General features: G+C 40.6%; 1 protein-coding gene across 2 annotated transcripts in view; it reads right to left on the reverse strand.

Annotated features, from left to right (window-relative positions):
* usta (uronyl 2-sulfotransferase a) overlaps positions 1-27653 on the reverse strand; it is an 84295-nt gene extending 56642 nt beyond the window's left edge. For both annotated transcript variants that reach the window (XM_048600698.1, XM_048600699.1), the window contains exons 1-2: positions 27339-27653; positions 8221-8264 (exon numbers count right to left, since the gene is read on the reverse strand). In XM_048600698.1, coding sequence (XP_048456655.1) covers positions 8221-8264; positions 27339-27519 — 225 coding nt within the window. In that variant the 5' untranslated portion in view covers positions 27520-27653. The remainder of the gene's footprint in view (positions 1-8220; positions 8265-27338) is intronic.
* Positions 27654-27783: the final 130 nt, after the last annotated feature.

The raw sequence follows: 27783 nt of genomic DNA on the forward strand, positions 1-27783 counted from the left end.
TAGCAAGTTTGCAGATGACACCAAAATCAGAAGTGTAGTGGACAGCAAAGTAGGTTACCTCAGAGTACAATGGGATCTTGATCAGATGGGCCAATGGGCTGACGAGTGGCAGGTGGAGTTTAATCTAGACAAGTGTGAGGTGCTGCATTTTGGAAAGGCAAATCAGGGCAAGATTATACACTTAATAATAAGGTCCTGGGGAGTGTTGCCAAGCAAAGAGACCTTGGAGGGCAGGTTCATAGTTTCTTGAAAATGGAGTCGCAGGTAGACAGGATAGTGAAGGTGGCGTTTAGCATGCTTGCCTTTATTGGTCAGTGTATGGAGTATAAGAGTTGGGAAGTCATGTTGCAGCAGTACAGGGCATCGGTTAAGTTGCGTTCTGCGGAAGGGTCACCGGACCCGAAACATTAACTCTGTTTTTTCCTTCACAGATGCTGCTAGACCTGCTGAGCTTTTCCAGTAACTTTGTTTTTGTTCCCAATTTACAGCATCCGCAGTTCTTTTGGTTTCTATCGGTTAAGTCACTTTTGGAATGCTGCATTCAGTTCTGGTCTCCTTGCTATAGGAAGGACGTTGTGAAATTTGAAAGAGTTCAGAAAAGATTTAAAGATGTTGCCAGGGTTGGAGGGTTTGAGTTGTAGGGAAAGGTTGAATAGGCTGGGGCTAATTTCTTTGGAGCGGAGGCCGAGGGGTGACCTTACAGAGGTTTATAAAATCATGAGTGGCACAGACAGGGTGAATAGACAAGGTCCTTTCCCCAGGGTGGGGGAGTCCAGAACTAGAGGTTTACAGTGAGAGGGAAAGATAAGGACCTAAGGGGCAACTTTTTCACGCAGAGGGTGGCATGTGTATGGAATGAGCTGCTGGTGGCGTGTGTATGGATTGAGCTGCCAGTGGGTGTAGTGGAGGTCAGTACAATTACAACATTTAAAAGGTATCTGGATGGGTACATGAAGGGTTTAGAGGGATGTGGGCCAAATGCTGTCAAATGGGACAAGATTAATTCAGGATATCTGATTGGCATGGACCAGTTGGACCAAAGGGTCTGTTTCCATGCTGTACAGCTCTAAGATTCTAATCATTCGAAGAACTGAGGAGTTCAGCCCAGTGTCCCAAATAGCATACATCTCCTAATACACATCATTGTAAATAGATTATTTGGTGCCACACACTAAATGAGAGTAAAGGAGAGGCGTGTCTGCTGCAGAGATATTGCAGAGAGAATGCTAGGATATTGGGACCAGTTTGGGGGAAAGAAGGAGTCTGTAAAGGGCCAGAGGGATTAAAGCTGGACCAATACTCTTGCAGGATGTTTGCTGCTGCCAAAGAGGAATGTTTAAGCCTACTTGTTAGGGAATAAAATCTAGGAGGTAACATTAGAGAGGAAAAACAATATGTCAATACAATTAAAAGGATAATACTGGTGAGAAATAGCAAGTCATTAAGTGAGATTGGAATATGAGAGAATAAAATAAGGTGTGCGAATAAACAAAAGCTGGTAAATAAGGGTGGACAGCTACATGTGCAGACAGCCAAGGGGAATATGATTTGGCAAAAGGAAACCTGGGTCAAAAAAAGCAGGACAGGGTATTAAGTATTATGAATACAAGGTGTTCAGCAAGAGAGAGGGAATCAAGGAAAGGAAATGGTGTGCAGTGATGCTTAAAAGATAATAATAGTGCCGAGGAGAGAGGATGCCAAACAGAGGTCAAAGACAAAACAGATCTGGTTTGAGCTAAGAAACAATAGAGGTGTCATTACATTACTTGGTGTATCCTATAGACCTCCAACTAGTGGGAATTAAACACAGAGACAAACTTGCAAGGTAATTACAGAAGGGCAAAAACCAAATAGTATTCACAATGTGGGACTTCAATTCTCAGAGTACAGACTGGGATAGGTAGGGTGTAACAGACAGAGGGGGAGAAAAATTTTCTGCAAAAGGCAAAAAGGCAGAGATAATTAACACATTGGCACAACATTTGGAATTGGTGAAAATACAAGAGGGATCATGTACACCAAATGGTAAATCAGTCGAGTTAGTGAGAAAGCAGCTTGAAATGGAAAAGGAAATTAAAAGGCACAAATAGGAAATGGAACTTAAAACACTTGAACTTGAGTAAAAAGCAGAAAATTTAAGAGGATGCAAGTGGCCAGAATTGAAATTTCAGGGCAAAGAGAAGTAAAATAGAGGGAATTGAAACTAGAATATCAGTTTAGAAACTGGAGTCTTTCAAAACAAAAAAAAAACAACTCTCATGCACAGGAAGGTTTTGATAAGAAAAACATCTAGCCATAACCTGAAGTTCAGCAAGGAATATGTAAATGTGCACAGGCTGCTGTGAAATTTAAGGTAAAGGATATGGAGGCATTAAGTCACACGAAAAAGACACATCAAAACAATGAACTGGCCGAAGGAAAACGGGACACAGCCCATGCAGAACAGGTTGACAGATAGAACAAAAGAAATTTATGTCAACAGATCATCAGGCAGTTAACAAAACAGCTATTCATGATGTGTGAGTTAGTTCTTGAAGCATACAGTCAAATGTTTTGAAACTTATGGAAACAGCCTGGGCTGACCTGCAAAAAATTTGAAAGAATGAACAAAGTCATTTTGACTGTCGGACACTGGGAGCACATGCCACATATGTAGCTCTCAGAATCAAATGTCACATAAACATGTTAAAATAATATTGTACAGAGTAAGATATGGATCAAATGTGTTAGGTGGTGGGAATAGTAAAGGATGACAAAGTAACAGTGAGGTATAAAGAGATGCAGGCAATTCACAACATGAACCTCCCACTTTCAAATTAGCTGATGCTGAAATACTGAGACAGTAAATGCTACATTTTCATACTTGGAGGATGGACAACTTAAAAATCAAGCGAGGTGACTCATGGAATTCTAAGAAATCTGTAGAGATACACACAGGTTTGGTTAAAAGGGAATCAGTGCCAATACAACAACATTTTAGCTGGGGAAAATAAGCTCAGGTGAAAACAGAGATTTGGTACATTAGAAAATGACTTAACTAAACAAAGTCAAAGCAGTTGAAGTTTACCAACTGTATTAGTTCCTAAGCCCGATGGATTTACTAACATCTGCACTGATTACAGAAAAGCAAATGTAGTAATAAAAATAGATTCATGGACAATTCTTTGATTAGAAAATTGCATTTATGAGGTTGGCAGTGTATTCATCCTTACTAATACTCATTTATTGAAGAGGTATTTGTAAAGACCAATGACATTAAGAACTGATGAGATATCAGCTTTTTGTTCACACCAAATGGGTGGCATCAATGTTGAGCCATGCTATTCAATTTAAACACACACTAGTTTTGTTTCAAGACTAATAAACCAAGTTGTCAGGATTGTACCTAATTATACCGCAATAGCTAGACTAAAAAAAAGTAAAAATTGCACTTCATAATTAATTGCTGACATAGTTCAAAAATGTAATAATCTCCAAGCTATTTTGACAGTAAGAGATGGCAGGAAATTGCATAAAACTTGTCTAGACAGAGAATGAGAATTTTTTTGCTGTAAATGAGTCAAGTTATATTGTAATCAAAGGCATTTGAAAATGGGGTTTCATCTTCCAAGGATGGAGACATGTTGTGAACACATATTTATGGATATGAGAACTGGAAAATGGACATTTGGGCATTATAGGGTTGCAAAGGATTTATCGTGTGATTGCCTGGAATTGGAAAGTCAGAAGGTTAAAGGATACTAACTACTTGCTGTCTACAAACAATATGCGACTTTGGAAATGGGGTACAGCAACATTTGAGAGAGACAGAAAGCTGGAATTTTATTGCTTTAGCTGTTGAGTAAACAAACCCTAATGTATTTATGCTGTGGTTACGTAGCAAGACCTTCTGGACTGAGGTAATGGATGCTTTTTCAGTACACAATGAAAGCTTTGGGCAGTTATCTGGAGAAATTTGTAAGGATGCAGTACTTTTTTTCTTGCCTGTGAGAGTAAGATCTTTAAGCTGAAAGCAGAACCTTCCATGCCTTAGCTGAATAAGTTAAAACAAATCTATTCGATAAAGTTCCAATTATTAGGTGATGAACTGTTTCTCAACTGAATCTGAAATCTGGTCTGAAGATTTCCATTCATTGCTGTCAGTTGCACAATATGAACTCATCAACAAAAGGAATCGACAGACAGTTCCCCCAATTTTTCCACTCATAATCATGCCGTAGAGCTGTGTAAATCTCATCCTGTCTGTGTATGAATGATTTTTTGGGACTAAGGTGGATATAGCGGATTCACATAGTAGCTTAGTTGATAAACCAGTTTGCCAGAAAAAGTAAGCCTGTAAAACACATTATTTTTGAGTTGAAAGTATTTTTCTGTTCTAATTAACAGTAATATATGGAAACAAACTGGCCATTTTTGGTGGTTAAGACATTTCACACATTTGCTGTGGCTCGTGCAGTGAGCAATTTTAAACCTGCCAGAAGATGAATTCTCAACTAGCTTGGAGTCAGAGAAACTTGAGACTGCTCAGGCAATTTAATTTCTTGAATGTGGAATCTATAGCTTAGGGCTATATAAATATAGGAGTTTCTACAATAGAATCAAGACCCTGTTATGCGGAGCTTTGAGACAGCCATGTAAACCCCTACATAAAGCATGTTTGTGGACAAATTGTACTATTTTTAAAAAAACTGAAGGGACTGAAGCAATAAATGGGAAAAATGTCTATTTTTAAATTTGTTCAATTTTTTCAATGGCCTGACCTTATATAATAAAAATCATTGAAAATATATTTTTCTGCTTGGCATGATGTGTTCAGATGAATGCAACACATTGCCATGTTGTCAATGCAGTCAAACATGTTTTCCATGTTTTCACGATGCAGTGAGAAATCCTGGAACATCTCAATGGCCTCTGTAGCTTCAATTAGGTAAACAGGCAGGTGTTCATTCACCAGATTTAAAGGCGATCAGGCTCTTTGGTTTAAGAATGTACTGCATCTTACATTGTCTAATTTTATCAGCATCCAGTTTCATCCAGCTTGGCCTAAGTTTCTTTGGTTGCCTGTGCTGGAACTTCCACGCTGGCTGCCCACAGTTGAGCAAAAAGAGACTCACTGTGTTGGTTGTCCTCCCTCTGTTCTTCCTTGTTCTCAGTATCTTGCACAGCAGTAGCCTCTTTAAACCGAGCTTGGCAAAAGCAGCAGGCAACTGTGCCATCACCATCTCCTATGCTTTCTTTACTATGAATGTGGATTCTTCTAGAGTTGAGTTGTACTAATGCGTCCTATCGATAGTATCATTAATTGGACAGATCAACAGTCGTCGTAGTTGTTTTTTAGGTTCTTAATCATCTGTTGATCGATTGGCTGGGGCTTGGGAGGTAACAAATGTTAGCTTGATGCTCAAGGCCAGTAAAATCTGCGACAGTTGTCTGTGATTATGGTAATTTTCCATTAATACATTTTGTCCACTTTCCTGATCCAAACATCAAAAATGCTTTGATTTGATTCACTGTTTTCACATGTACTTAGATACACTGAAGGGTGTTGTTTTGCATGCTCTACAGGCAGACCATATAGTACAAAGTGCATCAGGATAGAACAGAGTGCAGAAATACAGTATTACAGCTGCAGAGTAGGTGCGGTGGGGGGGGTGCAAAATTAACATTTGAGGTCCATTCAAAAGTCTGATAACAGCTAGAGATCAACCAGACGATTTTGTTAGCTGCATAGTGTGTTGGAAATGTTTTGATATTTGCAAAGTAATGTGGATTTTTGAACTTTACTATCACAAAACACAGCAGCTTTTCTGTGTCTCCAAAATGTCGAAGAGCACAGTAGTGACATTTCTTGATTTGCTTTGCATCATTAATACATAAAGATGAAATGCATACAGCAATCTGGTAAAACATCCTGCCTTAAAAATTTGTCTTGATGCATAGCCATTCAGGATGCAGACAAGATGATCATGCAGTCAATGATCTGTCGTTGCCGCTGTAACTGTTGCACCTTCACCACATGGAAGACGATGCCTTCTCTTGTCTTGAATCAGTACAGCTGCAGGTGAACACATTGTGGTCTAACATTTTCCAGAATGACTACCCTTTACTGAAGAATTAGACTAGTGATGGGGACGTTCTCTGCTCAATTTGCCTTAAACTGCATTAGTGGAGCTTCCTTAATGTTAGATCCCCTCTCCACCCCGCCCCCACAAAAGCAACAGCCTCAAGAAGAACTCAAAAAGAGCCATCGAAAAGCATTTTGATCTCTGACACAATATTAGCATTTTTAAGAAAACTTCCTTTGGAGCTTTGTCTGCTGCACTACCTCTGCGGTGAACAAATATACATGTACAACCTGAGTTTTCACTACCATTAGGGCATGCCAACAGGAGATTTACCCCTGACACGTTAAAACAATCTCATTAACAAGAACAGACAAGTTTAAACAAGAACAGTCAACCTTCAACCTGAAGGGACAAAAAAGGCAATTTTGATTCAGATTCTTTAAGCGGAGGGCAGTGAATGTATGAAAATAATTGTCATGGGTGGGGTTATTGTATCAGTAAGAATGACAGACCAAAGAGCTACAGTCTTGTAAAGGCTGTATCTTTTTACTTTTCTGCATTTTTGATTGTGGATTGAAATGGGAGGATCATTTTTAAAGCCAGGACAAAGACCTCCTGTCTGCCAACAACTATGGGATTGGTTCCTAGATGCTAAAAAGCTTGTAGCTGTGAATGCTTGGGTCAGAAGCCATTGGACCTTGAAGAACAAGAGCCTTTTTATCTGCAGCAAAAGCTTGATGATAGCCAGTTTATTTTCCCTCATCAGATACTGTAAGCCATTATGTTTAATACGTCAGAGACTTTTATAAGAGACTTTATAAGAACCAGGAGAAGGAACACTGAGAAGCAGTTTTCTGATCTGCAAAAGGATCATCTCAGCAAACCCTGTGGACAGGGACCACTGAACTGCCTTCCCAGTCTTTCCCTCTGCCCAGAATACTAATGTATTTCAGTGCTTGACTGTGTTATATCTTTCCTCTGAACAACATGGATATTTTGTCAACACATCCCAAATTTGCCATGAGGAGATTTGACTTTTAAAATTAGGAAGTGTCTTGATAAGAGTGAGTAGGTAAAGACTATATCCTTTGAGAGTTGGAAGTCAGTGATGAGGAATCACTGTAAAACTAAGATTAAGAGAAATTTTGCCACGTAAGTCATGCAGGTGCATGGAATACTTAGGAACATGGGAGTAGCCCAAACAAGTGATTGAGCCTGTTCTTTCATTTAATAGCACCAGCTTCTAACTTCATTATTGTAGCCCTTACTAATCTGGTTTACCAAAAATCTGAGGGGGTAGGGAGAAGTGTGGGGGTAGTTAGAATTCCACTTTTGTCTTTTTCATATTGATGTGCTCTGTCACATTACCCCAGCAAAACCTAGCTCTAATTTTAAGGTTATGCTCCCTTGATTGTAAATTCCTACAGGAAACCTGATCAAATGTTAAAATTATGAGCTCATTCCTCAAAATTCTAAAACAAACATAGGCAATGCGAATTGCTCTCATACTTTACATTTTAACAACTCTGGTAATATTCTGATAAATCTGCACTAAACCCTTGCGTATCCCATATATACTTCTCCACATGCAGCACTGAGAACTGAACACTCTTCTACATGGGGTGTAACCATAAATTGTGTAACTGTAGCATTAACTTCCACTCCTTTGTTTAGTGCTTTATTTCATCTCATTAATATTTGTGGAAGTTTGCACGTGAATTAGCTGCTGTATTTATTAATCATGCAGCAATAGGATAAGAAAATTCACAAGTACTCTATTGGCTGTCAAGCACCCTGGGATGCTCGAAAGATGTGAAAAGTGCTATATTAATGCAAGTCCTCAAATTCTTAATAAATACCAGTAAAGATGGATTAATTTCCGAGAATTAACATTACTCTTTCACAAAAATATTAACACTATCCACTCTGATACTCTACCAGCCTATAACAATTTAATCATTAATGCAGAGAAGTCAGTTGAAGATAATTAATGGTTGACCATTTCCTGAAATTCACCCATCTGTTTCACTAGTGACCTGGATTGATTGAATATAATGTTCAAGGCCAAAAAGATAGACAGGACATTCAGGAAGAAGATTTCCCATTTGCCCCACAAAAAGCAACTGACCCTTCTTTCCCAATAATCCAAATTTACCTTAGTGGGTTCATGATGATACCCATCCAGAAAAGACGAATTTCCTGAAAGATGAAAAAAAATCATAAATCTCTTGCAAATGTTGACCAAAACATAAAATATAATAAAACTGAGAGCAGGAAGACTGGTATCAAACGATGTCAAGGAATCCTTAAAGGAGTCGACATTCAGTAAGAATAGAAGTTTGTGGTAAACAAAAGTGAGCACAATATCAGGCATAGAGATAACAAGGTGTAGAGCTGGATGAACACAGCAGGCCAAGCAGCATCAGAGGAGCAGGAAGGCTGACATTTCAGGCCTAGACCCTTTTTCTGAAGTAGAGTCTAGGCCCGAAACGTCAGCCTTCCTGCTCGGCCTGCTGTGTTCATCCAGCTCTACACCTTGTTATCTCAGATTCTCCAGCATCTGCAGTTCCTGCTATCTCTGAAACAATATCAGGCATGCAGCACAAATTATATAAAGAACTTGGGAAGTTTTTTTTAAAATCAACCTGTTCAGATTTATTCTGACACACCTCCAGAGCTGGCAGGAATAGAACACAGATCTCAGAGATAGGAACACTACCATTGCACCACAAGTGGCTGAAAACGTAGAAACAGGCTTCAAAGAGTGGCCTACACATGATCCTCATGTTTCTAGTGATAACAAAGGTGTAAGAGCTCATTAACTCTTCCAATCTTACACCAAATTCTATTTCAAATATCTTTGTTGCCAATTCCCTATAATTTATGTGCTATTCCTCAAGCCACTAATTTCAGTGAAATGGATAAGCTAAATTCCATAATTTATTGCATTGTATTTCAGGAGTTCTTTGGGATCAAATTGTAAATTTCGATTTGTCTTCATGTAAACTGAAACATCCCATCCTCTCGCCTAGGACAGATGAAAATAGTAACAGCGGAAATTCAATAAGGCACAAACTTGCTACTACTTAGGCGGGATATATACTCAACATTACGTCAGTTTCTTTGCCACTATCTAGCATTTTAAAGCGTAAGATGATTCAGTATTTGACTGAAAACAAATGTTCTAAGTATATACTTTTCTACAATCAGTCACTCCAGAATTAATTATTTTTGCTTTCAAATGAACTAAAGTACAATCCAAACTTCAGTCTTGCGTATTTTTAAGAACAAAATAAAGGATCTGAAAATTTCCCAAAATAGAACTCAGAAATAAAAGCAGCAATTCATGTCTAAGACTGGAGATAAATCTATTTCTTATCCTTAAACACATATTTTAAACTCGTTTTCTTAGTCTTAGTTTTCAGTCCGAGCAATTTGCAATCTTAGTAATGGGTGTGCTGATTGTTATTAGCATTTTGTACTTATGTCCTCAACTGTAGAAGGCTTTTGACAATCCTGCATACAGGATATAGACAAAAGGGTGATTCAGCAGAGGAAAGCCACAATGACTGAAGAAATATATGATGGACAAGGGTTAAAAATATCATTTTATTGCTTTAAACACATGCAAGAATGTGTTATTTTCTAACTGAGCTTTCTTATCTTAATGGAGACTATTTACCTTTAAGATAGCCATGTATAATATACAAGAGGTGATTTTTTTTTCTATCTAAGGGTAGAACTTTTATGAACCTTGCAAAAACTTGCTAAGTGGAGAAAACCACAAAATGGGTAGGAGCAAAGGCAAATACAACTGCCTGGCAACAACTCCCAGATGAAAGGGGATTAGAGCCATTTTTGTCTGACACTCTAAAGTAGGTGTCAGTGTTTGCTTAAGTAACATACAGCATATAATAATCATCAAAATAATGAGAGGGTCAGCATGATCGTCATAGAGGAATGCTCTGGTCAACTGCTGAAGTTGTGAAGAGATCTTCTTTGGCAGATTGACCACTAAAGGTGGACTTTTGTAGGTGAGTAGGCTAATTGCTGATCTTCTGTGTGTACCTACAATGATTATATAGACTCTATAAAGAAACATGATTAAAGCACATGTTTGTTTCATGCCATTGTGTACCGTAACTAAAACCAGAACTGCGTTAGTGTAGCCCATGCAAGGACAGAGGGTAGGATTTTACGAAATTAAAATCAGTGGAAATCATAACTCGATTAACATCTATTAATCAGTACTTGCAAAGTACAATTCAATTTTTTTTTAAAAAATCTTGATTTTATCTAGTCGTTTCATGATCTCAGGAATCCCAAAGCATATTACCATCAATTCTATACTTCTTTTGAAGTGCAGTGACTGATGGGAAATGTGGTAACCAAGCTGTGAACAGCAAGGACCAGAAAACACACAACAATAATGAGATAATCTGTTTGGATTGCTGATCAAGAGATAAATATAGGTCAAGACGTAGGGAGAATTCACTCATTTTTCTTAAAAATAGTTACATTGACAGTTCAAAAATCACTTGAGGGGAAAGGCACAGTTTTGGTTTTAAAACTCATCCAAAAGAGTGAACCTGTGGCACTGCAGATGTGCATCAGCCTGGATTTTGTGGTCAAGACACTACAACGGCATTTCAGCACACAATCCTATGACTCAGAAGTCAGATTTTAGTACCACACTGATCAGCAAAGTGGAAAAAGAGGAAATTGGGTAACAAGAATATCCTACAAATAAAAGTTCATACGCCAAATGCCCATAAGGCCCCATCTCATTTGTGCAGACGTGCATCTTCTCCTGAGCCATACATCTGTGATGCTTTCTGATTAGATGCATTCACAGTCAAGACACAAAGAAACATCCCAGAACGAGCAAGGAAATCAAGGGTCTACTGTGAGCGAGGGCCACAAAATTAATATCAGTTCCAAAAAATTAATGGAGCTAAAACTGACAAATCCCTGGGTCTGACAGTCCACAACCTACGATTTTAAGAGGCACCTACAGAGATAATGGGTGTACTCGTTTTCAAGAACAGTCCCCTTCCTGTTTAAAAGGCAGCAAACATATCTTCACTGTTCGTGACAGGAAGAAGAAAGTAAACAGGGGATTACAGTTAGTTGGTTTGACATCAATAGTAGGAAACAGTTGGGGAGGTTTAAACTAATTTGGGGAGGGTTTAAACGATTATGCAAGGGGATGGGAACTTCTGGTAGGGGTCAGAGGGGGGGGGGGAAGCAAGGACAAAAACGAAAGGTAGAAAAGGGAATTTTAAAAAAGTGGCAGAGAAACCAAGGACAAAATTCAAACCGGGCTATCAAGAAAATCAAGAGTGAGAAAAACAGTGTTAAAAAGACAAGCTTAAAGGCTTTGTGCCTTAATGCATGAAGCACTTGTAATAAAGTGGATGAATTAATCACGCAGATAGATGTAAACAGGCATGATTTAATTCGGATTACACAGATATGGCTGCAGGGTGACCAGGGATAGGAACTGAATGTCCCAGGGTATTCAGTATTTAGGAAGGAAAGGCAAAAACGGAAAAGGTGGTGGACTGGCATTGCTGGTTGAAAAGGAAATTAACACAATAGTGAGAAAGGATATTAGCTCTGACAATGTGGAGTCTGAATGAGTTAAGTTGAGAAATACCAAGGGGCAAAAAAACATCAGTGGGAATCGTATATAGACACCCAAATTGCGTTGGTAATATTGAGAACAGCATTAAACAGAAAATCAGAGATGTGTGTGATAAGGGAATATCGGTGATCATTGGTGATTTTAATCTGCACATAGATTGGACAAATCAAATTAGCCACAATGCCGTAGAGGAGGAATTCCTGGAGTGTATATTCCTGGGATGGTTTTCTTGACCAATATGTGGAGGAACCAACTAGAGAGCAGACCATTTTAGACTGGGTACTGTGTAATGAGAAGGGAATCATTGCCAATCTATGTCTGTGAGACCCCTTGGGGATAAGTGACCATAACATGATGGAATTTTTTTTAATCAAGATGGAGAGTGAGGTAGTCAATTCAGAGACTAGGGTGCTGAATCTTAATAAAGGAAGCTATGAAGATATGAGGCATGAGCTGGCCTTGATACACTGGGGAGAGATATTTAAAAGGAATGACAGTGGATAGGTAATGGCAAACATTCAAGGAACGCATAGGGGAAACTGAAACAACTGTTTATTCCTATCTGGGACAAAAGCAAAATGGGTAAGAGGGCCAATCCGTGGCTCACAAAGGAAATTAGAGATAGTACCCAATCCAAGGAAGAGGCATACAGATTGGCCAAGAAAAATAATATGTCTGAGGATTGGGAGCAGTTAAGAATTCAGCAAGGGAGGACCTAGGGATTGATTAAGAAGGGGAAAATACAATACAAAAGTAATCTTACAGGGAACATCAAGACTGACACTAAGAGTTTCTATAGATACATGAAGAGAAAGAGATTGGTGAAAACAAATGTAGGTCCCCTACAGACAGAAACGGGGAATGTATAATAGGGAACAAAGAAATGGCTGAGCAACAGAATACATAGAGATAGTAGGAACTGCCGATGCTGGAGGCTGAGATAACAAGGCGTAGAGCTGGATGAACACAGCAGGCCAGGCAGCATCAGAGGAGCAGGAAAGCTGATGTTTCGAGTCTGGATCCTTCTTCAGAAATGGATGGCATGCTTGCAGAAAGGTCGGTGGGAGGAGGTGTATTCTAGGTAGCTGTGGGAGTCGGTGGGCTTGAAATAGATATCAGTTTCCAGGTGGTTACCAGAGATTGAGACAGAGAGGTCCAGGAAGGAGAGAGAGGCATCAGAAATGGTCCAGGTGGAAGTTGTTAGTAAAGTGGATGAACTGTTCGACCTCCTCGTGGGAGCACAAGGCGGCGCCGATACAGTCATCGATATAACGGAGGAAGAGGTGAGAGATGGGGCCAGTGTAGCTGCGGAAGAGGGACTGTTCCACGCATCCTACAAAGAGGCAGGCATAGCTTGGGCCCATGCCGGTACCCACGGCCACCCCCTTTGTCTGTAGGAAGTGGGAGGAATTGAAGGAGAAGTTCCAACAGAATACATACTTTGGTTCTGTCTTCACGAAAGAGGACACAAATCAGATACCAGAAATGTTGGAAAACGCAGGATTTAGTGAGAGGGAAGAATTGAGGGAGATCAATATTAGTAGAGAAACGGTTCTGAGAAACTTAATGGGATTGAAGGCGGACAAATTCCAAGGCCTGATGATCTACATCCCAGAGTACTTAAAGGAAGTGGCTCTAAAATAGTTGCATTGGTGGTCATCTTCCAAGATTCAATAGACTCTGAAACAGTCCCTGCAGATTGGAGGGGAACGTTACTCCAATATTCAAAAAGAGAGATAGAGAGAAAACAGGGAATTATAGACCAATAAAGCCTAACATCGGTAGTGGGGAAAATTCCAAATCCACTATCAAGGACTTTATCGTGGAGTATTTTAAAGTAGTGGCACCATCAGACAGAGTCAGCATGGATTTATCAAGGGGAAATCATGCTTGACAAATCTGTTGGAATTCCGTGAAGATGTAACTAGCAGAGTTGACAAAGGGGAGCCAGTTGATCTGGTATATTTGGACTTTCAGAAAGCGTTTGACAAAGTGCCACATAAGAGACTATTATGCAAGATTAATGTCCATGGGATTGGGGGCAAGTGTATTAAGATGGATAGAAAACTCGTTGACAGAGAGGAAACAAAGACTAGGAATTAATGAGTCTTTTTCAAATTGACAGGCAGTAACTAGTGGGGTGCCACAGGGATCGGTGCTGGGACCCCAACTATTCACAATATATATTAATGATTTGGATGAGGGAACAAAATGTAACATCTCAAAGTTTGCAGATGATACCAAGTTGGGTGGGAGGGTGAACTGTGACAAGGATGCAGAGATCCTTCAGCATGATCTGGACAGGGTGGGTGAGTGGGCAAATCAATGGCAGATGCAGTATAATTTGGATAAATATGAAGTCATTCATTTTGGAAACAAAAACAAGAAGGCAGATTACTACCTGAATGGCTGTAAATTAGGAGAGGGGAGTGTGCAGCGGGACCTGGGTATCGTTGTGCATCAGTCACTGAAGGTAAGCATGCAGCTGCCGCAGGTGGTAAAGAAGGCAAATGGTATGTTGGCCTTCATTGCAAGAAGTTTCAAGTACAGGAGCAGGGATGTGTTGTTGCAGTTATACAGGGCCTTGGTAAGGCTACACCTAGAATATTAGATGTATTTTTGGTCTCCTTTTCTGAGGAAGGATGCTCTTGCTCTCGAGAGAGTGCAGCGAAGATTTACCAGGCTGATTCTGGGGATGGCGGGACTTAGGTATGAAGAGAGATTGACCAGGTTAGGATTATTTTCGAATAGGGAGATCTCATAGAGACTTATAAAATTCTAACAGAAGTAGACAGGGTAGATGCAGCGAGAATGTTTCCGATGGTGGGTGTGTCCAGAACCAGGGGTCCCTGTCGGAGGATTCGGGGTAAAGCATTTGGGACGGCAACAAGGAGACATTTCTTCACCCAGAGAGTGGTGAGCCTATGGAATTCATTACCACAGGAAGTAGTTGATGCTAGGACACTGAATGTATTCAAGAGGTGGCTAGATATAGCACATGGGGCAAATGGGATCAAAGGTTATGGGGAGAAAGCAGGATTAGGCTATGAATTGGATGATCAGCCATGATCGTGATGAACGGCAGAGCCGGCTTGAAGGGCCTCCTCCTGCTCCCATGTTCTATGTTTCTATGTAAATCACTACAATCTATCATGAGAAACATGTTAACAGAATACTTCAAGAATCATATGATTAGGCAGAATCAAACTGTTTTATGAAAGGGAAATCGTATTTAATAAATCTATTAATTTTGAGGGGTGCAATTAGCAGGGTAGGTAAGGAAGGTTAATATAGGTAGGATTTTTATACAGGTATTTGATAAACTGTAGAACAAGACATTGCTACACAAGATTATGGGTCTCGGGATTGGACATATATTGGTATGCACTGAGCATTAATGAACAGGCAAAAAAAAGAATGCAGGAATAAACTAGTTATTTTTAGGATGGCAGATTATAATTAGCAGAATGTCGCAAGGATCGCTGCTTGGATTTCAGCAATTTACAACCAATATTGATAGCTTAGATGAGGAAGAAGGAGTGTAATGCATCCAGATTTGCTAATAATGTAACGATAAGTGGAAAAGTAAGCTGCGAAGAGGGCACAAAGCCTGCAACGAATTGTACCTGTTTGGGAGGAAGAGAGGGTAAATGGAGAATAATGTGGGAAAATATTTAATTATCTATTTTGGTAGGAATGAACGGAAAATAGTAAAATGGTATGTCATTCGAAGAACTTATGAACCGCTGCACAAAACCTACATCAAACTATCATGCAAGTACAACAAGCAGTTAGGAAAGCAAATATTATGCTGGCCTTTATTGAAAGAAGGTTGGAGTAAGGAGGTTTTATTATAATTGTTGGGCATTGGTGAATACTATGTGCAATTTTGATCTCCTTATCCAAGGAAAGATAAATGTCAAAATTTTGAGAGGTAATACTCCTGGTGTATTTTACACATGCCTTTTAAGTGCATTTAAATGGTCATTGGATAAACATATGGATGATAATGGAATAGTTTAGGTTAGATGGGCTTCAGATTGGTTTCACAGGTCGGCGCAACATCGAGGGCCGAAGGGCCTGTACTGCGCTGTAATGTTCTATGTTCTATAGAGAAGGAACAAAGTTTCTTTGCTAGATAAATTCCCAGGATGAGAGGGTGGTCAAATGAGGAGAGATCAGATAGAATTTTCTAGTACTGAAAAGCACAAGAGGAAATTTCATCAATACATATAAAATTCTTGAGGTTTGACAGGGAAAATGCTGACAGAGTCCAGCAGCATAGGTTCTCGAAACATAGACCTACTCTTTGGTCAGGAGCCAGCCACTTAGTATTGAGCACAAGATAATTCCTTCCTGCAGATTGTGACTAGGGTAGGAAAGTAGAACTAAGGTAGAAGATCAGACATGGTGGAGTAGGCTTGATTAGACATACAGCCTACTTCTCATTGCTTACATGCAGCAACAGTAATTGAAGTCAGAGATAGCAGGAACTGCCGATGCTGGAGTCTGCGATAACAAGGTGTGGAGCTGGAGGAACACAGCAGGCCAGGCAGCTTCAGAGGAGCAGGAAAGCTGATGTTTCGGGTCTGGACCCTTCTTCAGTAGCTGAAATCACATGCCTGTGTCTAGGTTTGTGATTTAATTTTGTTTAATAATTCTTTGTCAGTTTTCCAGCTGAGATGCAGGGAAGGGATAGTTCTTACATTGCCATAATTTCGGAAATTACCTGAACTAGGAGGGCAATGAGTAAATATGAACAGCATATGTGGAAGCACTTTTGCTGTGCACTACTTGTGAACTGAATGTAACTATTTTGGTCCAGAAACTAACATTGTGGAGCAAAACACATAGGCCTAATTGCATAAGAGACAGAAGGAGTAAATCATATAGTCCCTTGAGCCTGCTCTGCCATTCATGCAATTGTTATTAATTTTTTACCTTAACTCCTTTTACTCCTTCATTCCCCATATTCCCTCACTGCCAGACCAAAAATCAATCTCAGCCTGGAATATATTCAATGAAGCATCCACAGCCCTCCAGGGTAGAGAATTCCAAAGATTCACAACTCTCCAAGGGAAGAAATTTCTCCCCATCTGAGTTATAAATGATCAATCTGTACCCCATGAAACAGTGCCCCAACATCCTACACTATTCAACAAGGGGAAACACTCTTCAGTGGTAGCCCTGTTAACTGCATCAACTTCGTGTATGTTTCAATGTGATCACATCTCATTGTTCTAAACTCAGGAGCATACAGGCTCAATTTCCTAAGGTTCTCATCACTGAGAACCCTCTAAATTGACAAAATAATCTTATGAACCATCATTGTAATATAGCCAATGCAAGTATTTCTTTCCATACATACAGAAACCAAACTGTACAGTACACATAAGACTTCACCAAACCCTACATTAACAATACCAAGGCATCCCTCTTCTCATACACTAATCCCTTTTCAATAAGATCAAAATGTCATTTCCCTTCCTGATTGCTTCTTGTATCCACATTAACAGTCTTCTTGTACAAATATATCTAAGTTTCTCTCCAGCATCAATATTTATAAATTTCAAGTTTTTTTTTTTAAAGTAAAGTTTCTATTCTTATAACCCAGTGAATAACCTCATACTTCCCTCCACCTATCATGTTGAGCACTCAGTTCACTTGTCTTGCTGTCTCTTTGCACCCTGTGTCCACCTCACAGCTTATACTTCCACCTAGTTTTGTATTGTGAACAAACTCAGTTACTTTGCTGAAGTCATTGAGGTCGACATTTGAGATCTATAGGTTGACTTTTGCACCTGGCTACTGTGCAGTTGTTCTCCATTTCAGTAAGATTATGCTTTTTCATTCTTCCTGCTAAAGTGAACAATTACATACCTTTCTGCACTATATTCCAGAGATCTGAGAGACCTTGCCTGAGAAGGTGGTGAAGATGGGGGGTCATTAAATTTTATTTTAAGACAGAGATGGATAGATTCTTGTTAGGTTGTGGAATCAAAGGGGTAGATGGGGGTGTGGAATTCGAAACACAAACAGATCAGCCATGATCTAATTGAATGATGCAGCAGGCTTGAGTGGATGAATGGTCTACTTCTGCTCCTATTTTAGGCATTCATATCCATGTTAGTATGGTATCTTCTTCTCCCCGTGCTTACTTCATGAGGAAGACTGTAACAATGCAGGAAATGTGCTATGGCAAATTGTCTTATGGGCTCTATACAGCTATAAAAATAACTTACTGATGTTGAAAAGTTTAAGCATGTTTTCATGGCTGCTGTTGGCAACCATTCAAATCTATTTTAAAAACATATTTACATGGAAAGTCCCCACATGCCAGGCAGTCAAAAGTTCAAAAGGTTGAATTTAACTTGCTGGGTTATAAGCTGCCAGACTTTCATGGTAAATGTTAACGATGCTTTTGAGTGCTTGGCACTTGAAACTCCACACCTGGCACAAAAAAACATGGTGTTACTGCTTGGGGTAGAAATTACTGCCTTACCAGAATCATATATGGACAGCCTAAACACAGCCCATTAAATATTTACTTTTGGTACATCCTTTTTTCTAAAGCTATTCCAGGCAGTGAGAAGCAACAAGAGATTTCCCATGATGACTGCTTGAAGATTGATAGTGCATATCTCATTTGACCTGCTTCAGGTTGTTTACTTCCACAGTTAAAGTAGAGTTCTACAGCAGGAACTCTAACCCATAATCACACGGATGCCTACAGCAACTTTGATTCTAATGCCGACTCTGACCTGAACACTTAGTTATACATCAATGTGACCTCAAGCATCTAAATTAGAAAGGAATAAACATACATACTGAAATGAATAGATGGAATAAGATAATGGGAGGAGGCTTGTGTGGAGCACAAACACCGACACAGACCTCTAGATGTGGGCTCCCAGTACAGTCTTTGGAGAAAACAATTTTTATTAGTTTAGAAACTACCCATTCTTACGCTGCTCCTCCTTTTAAAAAAGTAAAAATGCTTTAAAATACAATAATTAAAGAACTCTTTTTGCAATTCTTTCTGATGTAAAGAATCTCAAGCATGAAAAGCTGATGCAAGACAGTCAGATAGCAAATGAGTATCGTGTCTGGTTCAGCCCAGAAGGGTATGAATGGAGATTGATAGGATAAAGAGACAGAACCACAGACTGGCTACGGTATACGAGGCCATTCAAGAAGTTGTGTCTGTGCTGACTCTCTGGAAGAGTAATTCCTTGAATACTACTCCCCTGCCCAACCCCTGTAGTCCTGTATTTTTTTCCCCCTTTTCAGTTAATGATCTAGTTCCCTTTTGAAAGCCATAATTGAATCTGCCCAACCTCACACTTAGGCAGTGATCTTACCCACTCACCATGATAAAATGGTTTCTATTCATGTTTCACATTTAGCAATCACTCGAAATAAAATCTTCTTGGTCTTAAACCTTTTCACTAATGAGAACAGTTTTTCTCTGTCTACGCTGTCCAGGCCTTTCATAATTTTGCTTATGTCTACGAAAGCATCTCTCAACCTTTCCTAAGAACAGTCCAAACTTCTCCAAACTACCCACACACCTGAAGTGCCTTATTCCTGAAATCATGAATCTCTCCTGGACCTCCTGCAATACCTTCACGTCTATCCTAAAGTGTGATGCCCAGAATAGAGCTTAATACTCCAGATGATACTCAGTGTTTTATAAAGACTCACCAAACCTTCCTTGCTTTTGTACTTTATGCATTTATAATCCCACGATGCCCTGCTTTATTTGCATTTTCTCAAGCTCTGTTCTGCTGCCTTCAATAACTGGTACATACACATCCCCCATTTCCCTTTGCTCCTGCATCCCTTTTAGACTTGTATTCTTTATGTTGTCTCCACCTTCTTCCTACCAAAATAAATTATTTCACACTTTTATGCATAAAATGTAATCTGTCAACTGCACCAGTTTATGTGCTTTTGAAGATAGCGATCTAATCAGGACAGTTAAATTCTTCAGAAGCAGTATGCAATAGACAAAATTAAGCAATGTCACAACCAACAAATCAGATCTAAATTCTGCAATTCCGCAACATCCAGTGCTGAATGCTGGTGACCAATTAAACAAGCAATTAATAGAGAAAGGTTCCACATATATCCTCATCCTCAATAAGGTAGGAGCCCAGCTCATACCTTCACAAATTTGAAGCAGTTGCAACCATCTGAGCCAGAGATGTTCAGCAGATAATCCACCCTGGCCACCTTCTGAGGGCTGCAGCAAAATGCCAGCCTTTGGTCAACATGATGCACTCCATAAAATTACAGAAGGTACTGAATATAGCCAAGGACACAGGTCTTGACAAAATTCTGGTGGTAATACTGGAGACTCATGGCCCAGAACTAGGGAGAGGTGGTAGCATATTAGTATTATCAATAGACTAGTAATTCAGAGACTGAGGTTACACTTCTGGGGACGTGGGTCTCAAACCCATCACAAAACAGACAGTGAAATCTGAAATCAATTTATAAACCTGGAATTAAAAGCTAGTCTAATGTTAAGCACAGAACCATGTCAATGTTCATAAAAACCATTTGGTTCATTCATGTCCCTGAGGAACATCCTCAACTAGTGTGGGCTACGTGTACATCTCTAAATCCACAGCAATGTGGTTGACTCTTAAATACCCTCTGAAATGTGCTTAGTTCTATTGAACCACAGTCTGGTAAACAAGACACCAGAAATGGCAACAAAACACAGCCCCGATGACCTTCCATCATGAAGGGTTGTGCCTCAATTAGGCAAGTCGTCCCACAGAATAGCAACAGCCCAACATATTCGTTCTTCTGCAATTAAATCTCAATGTCCCAGACACAACCATCAGAATTCCTAATACGTCCTGTCCCATCACTAGAAGACCTAGCAGAGGTGGCAGCACGATGGTGTACTGTTGGGAGGAAGTTGCCTTGGGAGTCCTCAACACTGAGTCTGGATTTTATGAAGTCTCATGGCATCAGGTAAACATGGACAAGGAAACATTTTTCTGTGCTGCTCAGCTGATGAATCAATACTTGACCACAAAGATCCACTAAGGTGGCAAGGGCACACAATATACTTTTAGTGGGGGACTTCAACATTCATCAACCGTGTCATGGTAGCACCACAACTGACCAGGCTAGCTGCATCATGAAAGACTTAACAATTAGACTAAGCTTGCAACAGATGTGAAGGAACCAAACAGGAAACGTCTACTTGATCTTGTCTGCGTTTACAGCGGCCACATCCGTTCATGACAATATCTGCAGGAGTGATGAAGGCACAGTCCTTGGAGAGACAAAGTTCCATTGTCACACTAAGGATACTACACTGTGTCGAATGGAACAGATTTCCAAAAGGTCTGGTAACTCAAGACTGGTCATCAAAGAGACGTGGTGGGCAATGGTCCGCTGGTTAAAGTCGTGTCTAACATAAAGGAAGATCATGTTGGTTGTCAGAGGTCAATCATCTCAAGCCAGCACATCTTGGCAGGAGCTCCTTTGGACAGTGTCCTAGGCCCAGCAATCTTTAGTTGCTTCAATGACCTTAAATCCATCATAAGGTCAGAAATAGGGGTGCTCACTGATGATTGCACAATGTTCACTCTATTAATGATTCCTCAGATACTGAAGCAATCCATGTCCAAGTGCAGCAAGCTCACTGATAACACTTAGACTTGGGTTGATGAAGAGGCAAGTGACATTCATACCACACGTCAGGAAATGATCATCTCCAAAAAGAGAGAATCCAACTATCGTCCTTTGACATTCAACTGCATTTCCAATTCTGAATTGCACACTATCAAGATTCTGGGGGTTAACACTGGCCAAAACCTGAAGTAGACTAGCCATATAAATACTGTGGTTATGGAGTAACTCATCTCCTGGTTACCCAAGGCTGTTCACCATCTACAAGGTACAAGTCAACATTGTGATAGAATACTCGCCAAATGCCTGGTTGACTCCAAAAATGTCCAAGAAAACTCAACAGGACAAAGCTGAATCCCATCTAACACTTCCAACATTCATTAAGTCTACTGTCAATGAACAGTGGTAGCAGTGTGTTCCACCTACAAGATACACTGCAGCAACTTCCAAAGCTGCAACCTTTGCCAACATAGTTACGATCTGGAGGAGAGGGTCTATCATTATCTGCAATAGTTCATGGAGACAGCTCATTGCCACCTGTTCAAAACAATAAATGGTGGCTTTGCCAGCAATGCCCATATCCCATGATTTTTATTTTAAAATGCACATCAGGCAGTAGTACTGGAAATAATGATGAACTCAAAATTTTAAAAAAAGCATGCAGCCCTGAAGGGATACTAAATGAGGAAATATCAGAGTCTCTAAATACAATTTGCAAACATATTTGGGGAATGGAAGCTGTGTCAGGTACCATCAGCTATGTCAGAACAGTTCTGAAGAAGAGTCACTGGATTTGAAACTTTAACTTTGTTTTCTTTCCACAGATGTTGCCAGACCTGCTGAGTTTTTCCAACAATTTTGATTTTTGTTTCATATTTTCAGCATCAACAGTTCTTTGTTTTGTTATATTAATGAAGTAATTCAGTTCCTCTGCCCTAGTGAAGGGCCTGTATGTTGCGAGTCAGATTATTAAGTCACACTGTTCAGTATCAAGGTATGCTTCCCTTCTCCATGTCAATCAGTCCTTGGTCAGTTATAGGATCTATCAGTTTGGAGTTCAGGCTATGGTTCAGGGATCTGCAGGTACTGTATATATGTAGTGCTACCATGTTCTAGTGATCAATGTACCTAATGGTCAAATCACGTGCACATTATCACAATTGATATGCACCTAATGTACTTTTATGTATTTACAAATGGGCAGGATGCAGTTACAGGAAGCATAAAATCACTAGTCAGATGAAACAAAAACAAGCAGAACAATTAATCATGAAGGTGACAGATGGAGAAAGTTAACAGACTACTTGCACGATGTAGACAGGTATTAGATGAAATATTGTGCAAAGAGATGTGTGCAGATATATTCTGCAAAAAGAAAGAAATATACATGAAATGTAAAACTTGAAAATGACTAAAAATTTGAGTTCATGTACAAAAAATGTTCAAAGGAGGAGGTCTTGTACTTAAAGAAATGGGTTTCTCAACTGACTGCAAAAACAATGGTGACTGTAACGTTCATTGATAGTCAGTTTCAACACATTTAGAATACTGTGGTTCATTTTCCAAACTTATTTTAGGAAATGTCAAATCAATGGAGATACAGACAATTTTCACTTTGGGAGGAGGATGTGAAGGGTTAGACAGGAGGAGGGGGTTGGTCTCAATTAGGATAACAGTTGAGGGATTTAGCAGAGATGTTCTAAATTCTGAGAGTTTGATAAAGCCAGTTCAGTCCCCTCACTGATGAGTTTCTAAATGGTGAGCATTTAAAGTCAAAAGAACATAGATAGAGGTCAAGGGATTTGTTAGCGCAATGTTCTTAGTAAATAGTCATTCCCTACCAAAGTATAGGTGGAAGAAAAACTATAAATACTTTAAAAAAGAAAATGGAGAAATAGTTGAAAAACAAAATTGAGTAAGAGAATAGGTTACAGTAAGTACCTCTATCAGCGAGTCAACGCAGACATGATGGCCTAAATAGTCTGTGCTGCTGACCATGTTTTCCAAGTATAAGCCTGAATGTGCCCCAGCCTCCTTTTTTGAGTCAGTTTTGTATTCTCCCAGCACTCTGTCTCCAACACATTCCACACAGGGTCTGGTTCAATTTCAGCCTTCCTCTTCCAACGATGTGCAGGTCATTCAAACCATTAATTCACTTATTATGACTGGAGTATTTGTTGGTTATTTGCCAGCCCTTCATTCACTACTCATAACCCGAAACATGAACATTTAGTTTTTCATCTTTCAAGCAGTGTTGTGATTTCCAGGTTTTGACTTCTAACTAAATGTTGTATCTCTACAACATCCCTTATCAAGATGACAAAAAACTTTATTGAAATGAATGCTTAGAGGTGTTAGAAAATATAAAGATGAATAAATCTCCGGGACATTGGGGGAAGTTAGGGAAAAAATTGCAGAGCCCCTTGCATAAATATTTGCATCATCTACAGCGTGTTCTGCTATAACACATGTTCCAGCAAAACGAAGTGTTATAATGCGACTGATGAATGGGGAATGCCATTTCTAAAACCTGTCCATCTTCTTCCCCACCTATCTGCCCTACCCTTCCCACCAACCAATCCCCACCACTGTCTACCTGCATCCACCTATCACCATCCCACCTACCTTTTCCCAGCCCCACCCCTCCTCCTTCTATTTATTTCCCAGCTCTCTTCCCCCCTCCCCAGTTCTGGCCCAAAACGTCAACTTTCCCACTCCTTTGATGCTGCCTGACCTGTTGTTCTCTTCCAGCTCCACAATGTGTTAGATTCTGACTCTAGCATCTGCAGTTCTTGCTAGCTTCTAAAACGTTAAGTCGTGTTTGCTATTACGTGATTCCATCGGTGACCTTATTATTGATGTTTTGGAAGATGTTTTTAGAAAGTATTGCAGGAAAAATAATTTGGATTTCAAGATTCTCCTCATCCTGGATAAAGCATCAAGCCATTTTTCCTCCATTGGTGAGCTTTCTAAAAACATCAAAGTGCTATTTCTACCCCCAAACACAACGTCCCTCCTTCCACCCATAGTCCAGGGTGCAATAGCAGCTTTTAAAGCTTATTATTTAAGCCGCACATTTAAGAGGCTGATTGCATCCACAGAGGGGGATTAGGACAGTGTTCTTTGATCTTGGGAGAGTTTTAACATCAAGAATGCAGTTGACATTATCTTGGAAGCCTGGGGTGACGTCAGTAAGGACTGCTTGCATAGAGTTTGGCAGAAGCTTCTCCCAGATTTTTTCAAGATCTTAAAATGTTTAATCTGTCAAAGGAGCTCCCAGGAATCAAAAAACATTGTCTTGATCTTGCAAAGCAAGTTGAATTTGAAGAAGTGGAGAGCGAGGATGTTGAAGAACTGCTGGAGTCCCACTGTGAAGACCTCTCTACAGCTGATCTACAATAACTTGTCACTGAGGGGGAAGTGGAAGCTAGAGATGAAGAAGATGAAGTCAAGGATACAGCACCATAAGAACTTTCCACTTCTGTTTTGTCTTCTATCCTGAGGGAAATTTGAGAAGCAGTTGCAGCTCTTACAGGACAACGATTACGATGCAGAACGCAGCAAGGTTGCAGTTCGTGGAATAAGGTCTTATTTGGCATCCTATGAACAGCTTCTTCAAGAAAGAAAAAGGACAAAGCAGCAAAAACTTTTAAGCCAAAACCCAAGAAACAGTGAGAAGACATTGAACCACAGCCATTCTCCTTTGGATTAACTATTTGTCGCCCTAACCCTGCAACCACAACTGCACCTGAAGATGATGATGACGACGACGACGACCACCCTCAGCCCCTGCATTAACAACAGAGCAACGTCAAAACCTCCTTCCCCATCAAGTCATCTTGACATTTTTTCAAGATAAGGTGCTAAATTTACTTTTATTTCATACTAGATAGGAATTAAACATTTATTCAAACTGTGCTGACATTTGTGTTAGGCTTGAGTGATTTTTGAAAGCTTTTGAGTGTTTTGTTTTGGTGGTTTGCCAATAACCCCATTTTTCCCACAGACCCTATTATTTCTATAGTGTCATTTTCTATAACGCTATGTTGCGCAGGAATGCAACTATGACATTAATAGCAGGTCCCCTGTATATCCACAGATGAGGTGACGGATGACTGGTCAGTGGCTAATGTTGTGCCTTTTTTTAGGAAGAGATAAAAGGAGACTTAAGTGGTGGGTAGGTTTTTGGAGGTGATTCAAAAAGATAGGATTTATGCGCCTTTGGAGAGGCAAGAAACAATTAGGGATAGTCAAAATAGTTTTGTGCAAGGGAAATCATGTCTCACAAACGTGATTTGAGATTTTTAAGGAAGTAACTAAGACGACTGATAACAGCAGAGCAACAGATGTTGTTTACTTAAACTTTAGATTAGCCTTTGACAAGGTTCCGCATGGTAGACTAATTAGTAAAGTTAGATCACATGGGATTCTGGGTGAGCTTGCTAATTGGAAACTCATTTGTGTGTAGAATGAACTTCTAGAAGAAGCAATGGATGCAGGTACACTTACAATGTTTAAAAACATTTGGATAAGTACATGGATAAGAAATGTTTGGAGGGATATGGGCCAAGTGCAGGTAGGTGGAACTAGTTTAGTTTTGAATAACAGTCAGCAATGGACTAGTTGGATGGAAGGGTCTGTTTCCATGCTGTAAGTCTCTATAATTGATTCATCTGTTACTTGGCAATCATCTGGAGCATGACCAAAATCTAACCAGTCCTAAAAAACATCAGTAAGGACACCTCACAGCCCAGTGAAAAGTTACAGTGGCTTTAATTTTACTGGTATCCTCGGTGTGTGCACGTTTATGTTTCTCAAATTTTCTAACCGCTGTGCATTGTTAACTTCTATCTTCATTTTCAGCATTTCTATCTTTTTACTCAATGATTCCATTACTATCTCTTCCCACTCTTTTTAGCCTGCTTCTCAATTTCGGAGATGATTTCCCACCCACCACATCACCTCTGAAGTGGGAATCTAAGGTTCAAGTTGTTTAAACATTACTTTCCAACTTTAGACCAAGTACAGTTGGAAATTTCTGAGCTAAAAAGCAAGATTGCAACATTATAATGGCATTTCCTAAAGAACACTGAGCGTCACACTAAATACAAGTAAATGAAACAGTATCCAATAAATCACCCCTCTCCCCTACATTCCGGTACATCAAATCTATGAGAAAACCTGCTAGCTGCCCCGCATTCTCTGGCCAACTCCCCTGAATGCAGAACTCTCAACTCAATGCACTATTCTCACAATCACAATCCCCCCCCCCCCCCCCGTACACACTCAATCTCATGCTTCCCCCCACCACCAACACTCTCAACCTCACATTCTGTTCACATTCTCCCAGTCACATAGAACTGCCATCTCTCACACACAACCCACCCCATCTCTTACAATGATGTACCTCCTGTCCCTCATATCCATACCCCACACTCAGATTCCCCTCCTTTCATCTGCCTGCTTCCCCTGTCCTTTAGTTGCTTGTAAATCACGTAACCGCATTCCTTAGACTTCCTAATCTGTCAGGCCCCAGTTCCTCTCACATCCTCGTCCCTCAGCCCTCTAACCCTCACGCACACTCCCTGTCCCTCGACTTCCCTGAGCCTCAGCCCCTCACCACTCCTGTCCATCACCCCTCTGTCCCTCACCTCCCCCACCCACTTACCCAATTCCCTGCTCTTCACCCTCCAATCACTCCTTCTGTCGCTCACATCCCTCACCCTCAAACCCCCTCTGTCCCTCACCACCGCCCCCCGTGCTTCACATCCCTCACTTACCCACCCACCCACCGTCCCTAAACCACCCCCCGCCGTCCCTCACCTTCCCCCACCCACCCTCCCTCTGTCCCTCACATCCATTCCAAAACTCTCCTACAAACTTCTCTGAGGAAGGCAGGCCAGATGAAGCCTCGGTCCTCAGCCCGGGTACACTCGGACAGACAGCTGCCAGTCCTCCGGCGCGGCACCTACCCAGATACTTGCGAAGTTCCAGCAGCAGGGCCGGGGCCCCTCCGTTGAGCTGGTAACAGAGCGAGGCCAAGCTCAGCAACAGCAACGAAGCCAGGCAACAGCCATAGTCCCGGAGAGAGCACTTGATGAGCTTCCTCAGAACCATCCTGAGCTGCCTCACCCACAGCGATCCACCGCCCATCGGACACCGGCAGCAGCCGCTCTGCCACAGCAGCCACCACACGCCCGCTGGAGCCTCAGCTTGAAGTGACAGGCAACACACTTCAGCTCCGCCACAGCACCAACGGCTGGTCCTCCAGAAAACACTGCCCTCTGTAGCTCCGGCTCTGCAACAACGGCCGGTCCACCAGAAACACTGCCCTCTGTAGCTCCGGCTCTGCCACAACAACAACGGCCGGTCCACCAGAAACACTGCCCTCTGTAGCTCCGGCTCTGCCACAACAAC

Source organism: Rhincodon typus, chromosome 9, assembly GCF_021869965.1.
Source record: "Rhincodon typus isolate 14 chromosome 9, sRhiTyp1.1, whole genome shotgun sequence".
Taxonomy (NCBI): Eukaryota; Metazoa; Chordata; class Chondrichthyes; order Orectolobiformes; family Rhincodontidae; genus Rhincodon; species Rhincodon typus.